At 41.7% G+C, this 10,828-nt stretch overlaps 1 protein-coding gene and 1 long non-coding RNA gene across 3 annotated transcripts; both read left to right on the top strand.

Annotated features, from left to right (window-relative positions):
• Positions 1-420: 420 nt before the first annotated feature.
• LOC112555147 (protein TsetseEP-like) lies at positions 421-4,989 on the top strand. Its single transcript, XM_025223385.1, has 7 exons — positions 421-547; positions 859-957; positions 1,192-1,222; positions 1,860-1,955; positions 2,175-2,261; positions 4,229-4,294; positions 4,484-4,989. The coding sequence occupies exons 2-7, from the start codon at positions 877-879 to the stop codon at positions 4,987-4,989; spliced, it is 867 nt and encodes a 288-aa protein (XP_025079170.1). The 5' UTR covers positions 421-547; positions 859-876.
• Positions 4,990-6,360: 1,371 nt separating this feature from the next.
• LOC112556803 lies at positions 6,361-8,346 on the top strand. Of its 2 annotated transcripts, none has more exons than XR_003097816.1 (5): positions 6,361-6,391; positions 6,625-6,735; positions 6,929-6,994; positions 7,239-7,734; positions 8,056-8,346. It is a non-coding gene; the product is annotated as an uncharacterized LOC112556803 (long non-coding RNA). The 2 variants fall into 2 exon arrangements; XR_003097817.1 differs by having other exon boundaries at positions 6,383-6,406.
• Positions 8,347-10,828: the final 2,482 nt, after the last annotated feature.

Here is a 10,828-nt window from a genome sequence, read left to right as displayed (position 1 = left end):
GGCATCCTTTAATTATCGGTACTGCGGCATTTCGCTCCACGGTAACAATGGGAAAGACGTAAGTTGGGATCACGAATATGTTTCGTTTGCTACTTTGTTTCCCTCCGTGGTTCAAGTCGTAAATTAGCAGCGGATTTCGGGACAAAAGTAGACGTCCCACCGTAGTGTGATTGACTTTGTCGTCTGACGACACGGTAATCTCGAGGACACGAGTTCGCGCACGAAATGCACAGCTCCAGGGTTACATTAACATCTTCCACGTTAACAGTATTTGTCATTAGAGAATCAAGCATTAACATCACAAAGCTGGGATTAAAGTATAAGGGCTTTGTGTTATGTACCATGACATTCGATAAGTAATTTCTTTAGATCAATAAAAAGAAATGAAATGCCAAATGGAAAAAAAAAAAGTTTCTGCGTCACAAATCCCTTTGCCGGGTGTATAAAAGACCAACTTCAACCTTATCCACCATCTCGCCCTACAACGGATCGCTCATCTTCCTAAGACACCAGCAGCATCTTGAGACCAACATCACCTCAAGCACAGGTACTGACTGAGTGATGAGTGAGAGACATCATATCATGAGCCTCACAAACTGTAAAATCGTTGTGCTGTTCAGTATGGAAGCATTTAGGCTTTGCTACAGTTACACTTGAAATAGTTACTACAAAATATTTATAACATTGTTTTACAAGCTGGATTCCTGGAGAACTGATTGTTAAAAAATATTCCATGCCCATTCCAGACAAAGATCAAGAGGATATTGCATGACTTGAAGTTACAAAATCAAATCATATGCCAAAAGTTCTCTCTTTCATCTCCATGTAATATTTATGAATGTAAAAACTACTCTTTAGGTTGTGGAGACGATCAGAATGAGTCCGACGTTGGTGTTGTTACTCCTCTCCTTGTCTGGCCTATCATGGGCTTTCATCGCCCCACAGGTATACAATGAGGTATACCAAACATTCTTCGATTGTTTTTTAAAAGGGTTCAGTTCCCCTTTTTGTCATTAATTTCAGTTCAATCGTGATTGACAGTATGCGAGGTTTGAAAGCACTTTGTAAGTGTCTCGTCTTAAATGATACATCCTCATTTTCACAGAGTCTAACTTACATTTATACCGTAAATATGTAGTACTGACTGCTTTCAGCTAATCTCTAATTAACCATGCACTTTTTTGTACACAGCCGCTGACTCTTCAAGCTTCAGTGCCATCAGGTAGGAAATAGACTTTGTCGTGTAATTTAACATCTTTTGTCAGCCTGTATTCTTTCGCCTAAAACAAAACCTGATTGTTATCTTTGCTTGTCATCATTCCACATCTCTTAAAAACGAAATACAATTATGGCATTCACGACAGGATGACACACAGTGACGCTATTGATCACTTCAAGGAATAGAAAAAAAACCATGAAGAGATAGGTTAAGGCGATCAGACAGTCTCTCATCACCTCGGTTAAGGGTTAGGGTTAACTGTATATTTTAACTTTGTGTGACAGCAGTGTCATAAGAACTACATCATCGTATGTTTTTTCTGTATGTGTGCATCGAACGGTAACAATGAGAAGTGATTTCTAGAGCACATGGAGTATTATGATAATTTCTTGTAGCTGGTCATTCTCATCCGAAAAAATGGTAGACAAACAATTATTTTATATAATAAATATATCTATTAGTAAATAATGTACAATATTAGTAAACAAATAATATATGAAGAAGCTTTTAACGTTCTAAATGCAATAAAATTCAAAAAGAATCAATCGTTCATGTTACATTGTTTTATCTATTATATATAACGGAATCTTTTGGATGATGCCCTGATTGATTAAAGCGAGTAAACTTGTGTTTCTCATAGTTCAAGCTCAACAGGATTCTAAAGGAAGCGGTGGCTCACAAAGCCGCAGCCAGGAAAGTGAATCAGCGGAACTCATCATCCCAAACATTCTATCAGGTCTGTGTCTCCTTCTACTGTCTTTCTGTTCTTGATCGTCGTACCTATTTTATAGAGCTGACATAGTAAGTGGAATCCGCCCGAGGTAGGCTAACACCTAGGGACATGTAGGTAGTCTCTCTGCAAGACCACCTTTCTCTCTGAAATGATGTGTGTTGCATGCATGACATATGTATATATGATATGTGTACCTTATAGACTGTGTATTGTGTGCTACAGGTCTATTGGGTTCTGGTGCGAAGAGTTCATCCGGAGGCGGCAGACCGGTAGGATCGTCAGGGGAGCGCATCAGCCGTACTTCCACAGGTCAGTACCTCCTTCTGTTAAAAGAAACAAAGCAAGAAAGATAATAACATAGCGCGTTGTTCTTTTTGTCGCATTGACATAATTCAGTATGATATGTAATAACTTCCCACAACAAGATATATATATATAAAGATGCATTTCATACTTACCATAATGGAGTGTGTCTACGTTTATATGTGTCTGTCTGTAAAGCTCTTTGATCTCGGCTGCTTTTGTAGTGGGAAAACATTAGATGAACTCCTGATATTAAGTCGCTGTGCTCTTCATTTGCTTCTTGGCTGTTTTGTCACCCTGATATAATCGGCATTATAATGTTGCTGATGTAAAGAGCGCATACCTACACTGTACTGTACACTCAATGCGCTTTACAGACACTTTCAGAATAAAAACGCTGAAAGCATACATTCAAACCGATACAAGATATATGTAGCAGGCATAGTGACGATACATATCAGGAAGCAACTGGCTAGATACACAACAACAGACATAAAATTAAAAGACAAAAGAAAAATTCTGCGCCTGAAGTATGGCAGGGATTCGGCAAAAGAAAGGACTGGTAGACTGCGAGCAGGTAAAGATGAATTCGAGAAGAGAGTTGTTCAGATATCTGACTTGAGGTTGCGTGGAAACCCTGTAGAAAATGCGGAGCAATCACAGTTTGCATTATCTCCACACCAGACATCTGTACATAGCCGAAGACTCCGACTGGTAATACATGCTCCAACGGCAATAGAGATGCGAGATTGCAGAGAACATGGCCGTCGATTCCGATGATGTGTGGCATAGCAGTTGCATTAATAGTATAATAATCATGGTAAATAGCAAAAAAATTATCATTGTGCCGCTGACACATAGTTCCAAAAGCAGCAAGATGGCGCATATGTGGAAGTGAGACCGCTGGTCAATCACTTGAAGTAGTCCATAAAAAGAAGTTACGTGGCGCAGGTAGAGAAGAATAATGAAGAAGACAGCAAGGGGCACAGATCAAACAGTAGACACAGAGGACAACGCACATCTACGAAAAAAATGAAACGAAACCGAGATCTGTCACCGTCTAGACGGGTGAGCCTACTGACTGGGCATAACAAGGTGACTTCACTGCCTCCGCTCTATACCGCTTCACAGCTGCTACAGGTCTTCAACGACTACTTCATCAGCAAGATCATTCTCATCTATCTACATTTGATTCGGCGCCTAACCACGTCTCTCACGATGTGACTCCTGGCTGTTCATTCCCCTGAGTTCTAAAAGCATCTAAAGCTAATTTAAAGACGATCATTCCCGGTGCCAAACCAGCGACTTGTCAGTTAGACCAGAGCCCACCAGCCTTCTTGAAGGTCTTGACATTTTACTTTCTAGTCTCACAAACAATGTCGATGTCAAAAGGCGTTTACCGATATTGTTTAAAAATGCTTTGGTGAAGCCATTTCTCAAGAAACCCACGCATGACATCAGTGAGTTAAACAACTACCACCCAGTCTCCAACTTGTCTTTTGCTCTCTTAAGTAACTTGAGAAGGTCGTTTTGTCACAACTCTCGAATTATTGTCAACCTCACCACTGAATCCACACCATCCAGGCAGTGTATCGTATTTTTCTTTGTACCGAGGCTGCGCTCATCGAAGTAAACACTGGCATCGAAAGTGTTTGTCACAGCTCTGCTCCTCCTGTCTGCCGCATTCACACAAATGATGGTCATGCGCTCCTTCAAAGACTCATCACGCTTTGTGGCATCTCTGGCACCTGCTCTACTGGGTGTTGCTTAAGTATCTGTCATATGTCCTTCGCACGTGTATATTTTATGCATGTTATTATGTGTATATTCGCCAATGTATATAATAATGTATGTGTGAGAGAGAGCGAGAGAGATGAGCGCGAGATATATGTACTGTAAGAATAGTGGACAGTGCATGAAGAGTGGGAGAAATATTGTGTATTTCTGTCTGAATGACGAACTTGCTGTTTCAGGTTCTCAGGGAAACTCTGAGAGTGGTGAATCAGGAGACAGGTCAGCGGAAAGCAACAGCCAGGAAAGTAAGACTTGTTATATGTACAGCTTGTTGACTTCACAGATGTACAGTCGAGATCTCATGTTGTCTGTGTACACCATAGTCGCAGTCTAGTTAGCCGTTATCTACATAGCCGACCAACTGACTGACTGAACACTGCAACCGCAGGCAAATTCTGTCAAAATGAAAATGTTGGTATCTCCCATGTGTTCAGGCGGAGGCAGCTCTAGACAAGGTGTACCTCAACCACGACCAGCACCAGCACCAGCACCTGAACCAAGACCAGCACCAGCACCTGAACCAAGACCAGCACCACTTCCTGCACCAGCACCACTTCCGGCACCTGCACCAAAACCAGCACCAGAGCCAAAACCAGCTCCAGCACCAGCACCAAAACCAGCACAAGCACCAGAACCAAAACCAGCTCCAGCACCAAAACCAGCACCAGAGCCAAAACCAGCTCCAGCACCAGCACCAAAACCAGCACCAGCACCAGAACCAAAACCAGCTCCAGCACCAAAACCAGCACCAGCGCCAGCACCTCAACCTGCTCCTGCCCCTGCCCCTGCCCCAGCACCAGCACCAGCACCAAAACCAGCACCTGCCCCTGCCCCTGCCCCTGCCCCTGCCCCTGCGCCAGCACCAGCACCCAAACCAAAGAAACCCCGACCAGTGCTGACACAAGAAGAGAAGCTGAGGAAGAGACTGGGTCAGTCATAGAATCATTCACAATGCGAATCATAATGCAAGACAAGTGTCACTGTCATGTTTTATGTGACTCTCGTCTGCATACAAGTCCAAGTCTGAAACCTTTGTGACACCAAGGCCTTACATTGCCTTACGATTACGACTACAATTACGATTACGCACTGTTCACATTGGCAGAAGGAGAGTAGTCAGGGATTTGGAGGTAATGTCTTACCTGACCACTCCCTTATCGCATCACATTTTGAGAAATCGAGGGATCATCATAAATGGTTTATTTATAAACATAATTAGTGTGTAATATAAAACTTCTAATGCATGTGCTTACACGAAGACAATTTAGAACTGCACACAAGAGTTACGCAAGGAAACAAAATATTAATAAAATATACAAGTGAAAAATCTTCGTGGAGGAATCATGTAATGTACAATGTTTTGTTTCAGCTAAATTGGCGGCCGGTAAGGTGCCCAAACCCAAGACAACACCTAGTAAGTCCCTCTTGACATTTCACCTTCTCATAGCTATTTTGGATAGTCAAACACTGAATGGCTGTTTTACGAAATAAAACCTCCAAAATTCACAACTGACCAGACAGGAAGTTAAGTTGGATGATTAGCCTGGTTATTGCTACATTCTATCATATACAGTCACACTTCTGCTGTACTCAGTTACTTTATTACTCGCGCATACAATCAATTACGCAAACATGCTCATAAGACATTCTAAATAAATTTTGAAGAAGACAGACAAATACACCTGCTGGTATGCTCACTGTGAAATGATTTTCAGGTCCTCCTCCAGTGCCACCTTGCAAACCAGAGGATCAGTCAGGTCAGTCTCGCTCCTTAAGTTTCCAATGTCTGCAGTTACTCTTCTTTACATCCTACTCTAACTGATGGTTACTTATGTCCAACATATCCTTTGGATCCTGTTTACTACTGTTTTTCGATGTCCATTTCATCTTCTGTACGACATGCTTTACTTCTTAATTGCCGATGTCCAACAGCTCCATTATCTCCCGTTGACCGCCAACGATAATTCATGATGATCGATGTCTAGCATAATCTATATATCGCTGTTTAATTAGACAGACTGACGAGATGCTGGCTCGTAAATTCTGGAGATAATGCTTACGGAGCCACAGACGATATACAATGTAAACTGAGCGATTACATGACATCTGTTGGCGATGTGAATTACTGACTCCTGTGGAGAGATAGAAAGAGAGATTATAGGAAGAGACTGTAGCATTGCTTAATGAACCAACGCAAATTAACCCATAAGAACTTATGAATTGTGTATCTATGTGACCGATGGTACTTGTGTATCTTAATGATCTGGATGTAATTTCAGTACCTCGAGAGCAAGTACCTGTGGTTTTACCTCCAGTTGTCAGACCGGCTCCACCCTCTGGAGGTAAAAGCGGAGGCAGTGAGACCTTAGTCACTTACTTCTACTGATGTCTCCTTCGCCTTTTCTTTAAATAGTTCCAGATAAATAAGACACAAACATGCACATTACCATTATCTCTTTTTCTCCTTTTATCTGTGTTAACTCTAAAGACTTTTATTGTCACACTCCGACAGACTCTATGAATTATGTTTTAAGTGTGTACCTGCGGCCTACAGTGCGACAAGTCTGTATTTCAGGTCCACAGTCACCCATCAGATGGCCACAAGGCGGGCAGGGACCAGCCTCAGGACCTGGCAGTGGGTCTGCCGTCAGTGCTGAATCAAATGAAAGCGGCGACGAGTCGACAGGTAAGCTGGAGTGGTGCAGCCGTTGAAGTCCATAAAGTCTCAGGTGTAAGTTGTAAGTTATGGTGACGTCGCGACACAATTGTTAACCGCTGTGCGAAGGAAATCTGGATTGATAAATGATAAGTTACATAAAGAAAGAATGAATGAATGATATAAACACAGAAAAACTTAAATAAGAGATCTGTCTCTACAGGAAGTGCTGAATCAGATGAAAGTGTCGACGCGTCGGTAGAAGGGGGCAGTCGAGGAGGTCTCTCAGGTAAGTCGGTGTGGAGCAGCCTGCCACGTGACTGCACAACACGGCTGTGACAGAAATTTGATACATAGGTGTATAAAGACTTACATGTGAGCTCGTATTGAAACTGTGATATAGTGGTGCATCAATATTCCAACTGATGTATGTAGGACGTGTTCATAAAAAGATGAAATAAATAGATGAATAGTTAAATAATATATGTATGAATAATATATCTATATAAAACTTACAGAAGTAATATTTTCAGGCCACGGAGGACTTGTGGGAATTGCTCAGTCATTAGTATAAACTGGTCGACAATCGACAATTGTGAATGATGTGTGTGGCATGCTTTTACAGCCTTAAGGCGTTTAATATAAATTATTGAAATATATTATTAGTATAAGATTTTACCTCTAGTCAATAAATCCATAGACTGCTTTTTTTATTTTCATCCTTTTTTGTTTCTTGTACTTGTTAACTGCATTCTATTCTCGCCATCTTCATTTTTATGCTTGTGTACTTATCTGCCATTGGCTCAGATTAGTTTAGGAAAGAGTCACGCTCTCGTTAACATTGAAGTGTCTCTGCTTGACAAACTGTCGAGCATTAGGCTGCCTGACTGTTAGTGTCACGCTGTCTCACCGCCGATGTTTCAATAAACAAATAACTGTCATGTTTTGTGACTGACGGGTCAAGTGTCATTTTGCAGCCTCCAGACCTCAGCAGCCGACGTCATCTCAGAAACGTAGCAGCTCGGAGAGGTAAGTAATTCTGATGTCTGGCACACTGCCCACGTGACCTGTACTTCCGGTTACACTGTCTTGGAGTTACTTTTGTCAAGACGCCCAATACACCCATCTACTATAGTTGACATCCATGGTACAACATTCCTCTCGTCGCTGTGAACATGATGTACGCGTAGACAAACGGAAGTGCTAAGCTTTAAAAATATAAATTCTAAGGAAGAGATAATACTTGGTCATAGACTCCTACCCACAACACACCAGATCTCATGCATTGGTTGTGTATGTATAAGTGATGAAGTCGCCGTGTCTTCTTATGGCATTGTCTTGTGTTTTCAGACACTGAAGGTAACAAACGTGAATCACATACAACAGCCGCCTGGTGAGGATCATTTGACACACCTAACTTGAGATATCGACTACATCACACGATCTCTTCCTTAACATTAAAGGTCCAAATGGAAAGTAAACAGCAGATTTCCGTCTGGCTATTAAACTAATTGAAACTACAAATGGCGGGAGTCTGGCAGTCCTGTCCATGTCAGCTTTACAATGGTACAACGTTTACCTTGTGTACTGATCGGTGACTTTTAAATTTGGAAGTATGGTCTAATAAACATGTGCATTTCAGTTGGGTGTTGAGTGATGTTTGTTTATTTTCACAACGTACTGGATGTGTCGATGTCTGCTCCTACTTTAGACGACTCTGTAAACTAACTTTGCTATTACAATGATTTAATGCCAGACATGTTCACGGGATAACAACGATGGATTTAGACTGCCGAGTACACAACTCTCGTCACGTTTTCTTGACGAATCACGGAAAGAAATCAACAAGGGTAGTATGGCGTAATACTTTTGATAAAGAATTCCGGGGTAGGCAATTCACACTGTCTTAGAAAAAGACCATATATCTTATGATACCTCAACGCCTTCATAGATAAACTGTAATCATATTATATACATATAGGAACACCCATCATGTCAAACATACATAGTATACATGCATACATATACTTACTGACATAATTTTACACAGATACATGCATTGAAAGAACTGAAGTCACACCACAGGTGTGCAACACACACACAAACACACACAGAGATACACACTCGTATAGTGTCATGAGTCTTGTATGATACACGGATATTGTTGTGTTTTGTATAACGTACACGTCTGTCTCTTACAATATGTCAGATATATTGTATTCACGTGTCTTGTGGGTCACGTGTCTGCAGTCTGTATAGCGTACACATTGGCTAAGTGTCACTTGTCTTACACACACAGGCACATTTGTAGCAAAATGTTTAATCTTTTACTCCATTCGTATGTCACGGTCACGGAATTGTGTCGCGACCAGTTCAACATGGTTGTATGAGAACAGGAGACTGCCTTGCTTCCCCCATAACACCGCAGCACGTGCATCCATGTTGGACTTTTCAACGCCCAGTCTGTAACGTCAGCACAACGGTCACCGAAGCGTCTTGAAACTGATCGCTACCTCCATATTTTCATCATCAATGAAACGTGGTTTAAACATCAATTAAGGCGATGACAGCGTGTGTATCAAACTAACTCCAGTGAGATTGTCTGAAATCATTCTCCCGTCCTACACGTGGAGATGGCATTGCTATTATCTACAAATCATCACTTGCCAAGTACCTGTCTTTTACTACTGCTTTATCGTTTCCAAATACATCTTTTGACCGAGTACAAGTCTCTTTTTCGGCTACTGGATGGTGACAAACAAACTTAAACTCAGTGATGATAAAACGGGAGCCCTCTTATGTTCCAGAAGAAGAAATCCATCTTCATTCGTTTGTCCACCTAATCACATCAAGGTGGGCGAAACCAACATCACCTTTGCGTTCTCCACCAGGGATTCATTGTAGCTGCAGACATGACTCTTGCTAAACAAGTGACAGCTAGCTGTCACTCTGTCTATTATAATAAACAAGTTACAGCTGTGTCAGTCTCCCTATTTTGATAAACAAGCTACAGCTGTCTGTCTGTCAGTCTGCCCATTTTCAGCTACCCAATATCAGCGCCATTCGTCACATTTTGTCTAAGCGCGCTACCAACACTTTTGTCTGCGAATTTGTTTTATCCACACTTGATCACTGCAACTCCTTGCTAGCTGGCTACCCTGAATGCCTTCTTCACAAACTCTAGAAAGTACAGAACTCTGCTGCACGTCTAGTGCTTAAAGTTAGGAAACGGGACCAGCTACTCCTCTCCTTCGTTTTCTGCACTGGCTTCCCATCCGTCCTGGCATCCAGTATAAAGTGTCCTTGCTGTGTTTTAATTTCTTTGCTGGCATCTGCACTGGTTATTTCTCTGAACTGCTCTTCCCTTACATCCCAGCTAGACAACACCGCTCCTCATCTGATGATCGTCGCCTTACTCATCCTTTCACCAGAACAACAACATATGCTTACAGGAGTTTTAGTTATTGTGCAGAGAAACAATGGAACTCTCTCCCTTTCCATATTCGCCATCTTCCCACTATGGAAATCTTTAAATGTGCACAGCCTGTGCCTTCCCCGATAAATCACACTTAAGTAACTCTTAATATTAATTCTTAATCCTAACCTCCACTCTTAATCTCAATTCTTATCATCTAGTTAATAATCGCACCAGCAGTCATTTAGTACTTTACTCACAGTTCTGTTCGTCAACACAAAGTTTCAATTCTATTATCTCAATTATAATCGCACCAGCAGTCGTTGAGTGCTTCACTTACAGTTTCTTGGCGACACGAAGACAACAGTCCACACACTGCTGAGTGTTTCACCGAAGGCGAAAAGATTAGATCTAGACGAATCCTTGATCAAAAGAGTTGTAACACAACTGCCCGTACACAGAGAAAAAAAGAAACCTTGTCTAGGCAAGGAATTACTTCTGGCATCTACTCTCACATTAACACTCACACAACACCCTTCCACTCTTATGACCGCCAATGCCGTCTGCTTCTCTAGCCTTTTTTCGTTAGAGTGATCTCCCTTTTCTCGCTGACCCTCCCACTCATTCATACAAGTTATTTACCCTTGCGTTTAAAAAAAAAAAAAAGCGAAGGGGTTGAACTAACCTTAAAACATGGAGGCACGGACT

This window comes from Pomacea canaliculata, linkage group LG2, assembly GCF_003073045.1.
Source record: "Pomacea canaliculata isolate SZHN2017 linkage group LG2, ASM307304v1, whole genome shotgun sequence".
In the NCBI taxonomy this organism is placed as follows: Eukaryota; Metazoa; Mollusca; class Gastropoda; order Architaenioglossa; family Ampullariidae; genus Pomacea; species Pomacea canaliculata.
This window is presented reverse-complemented; position numbering and strand designations above follow the sequence as displayed.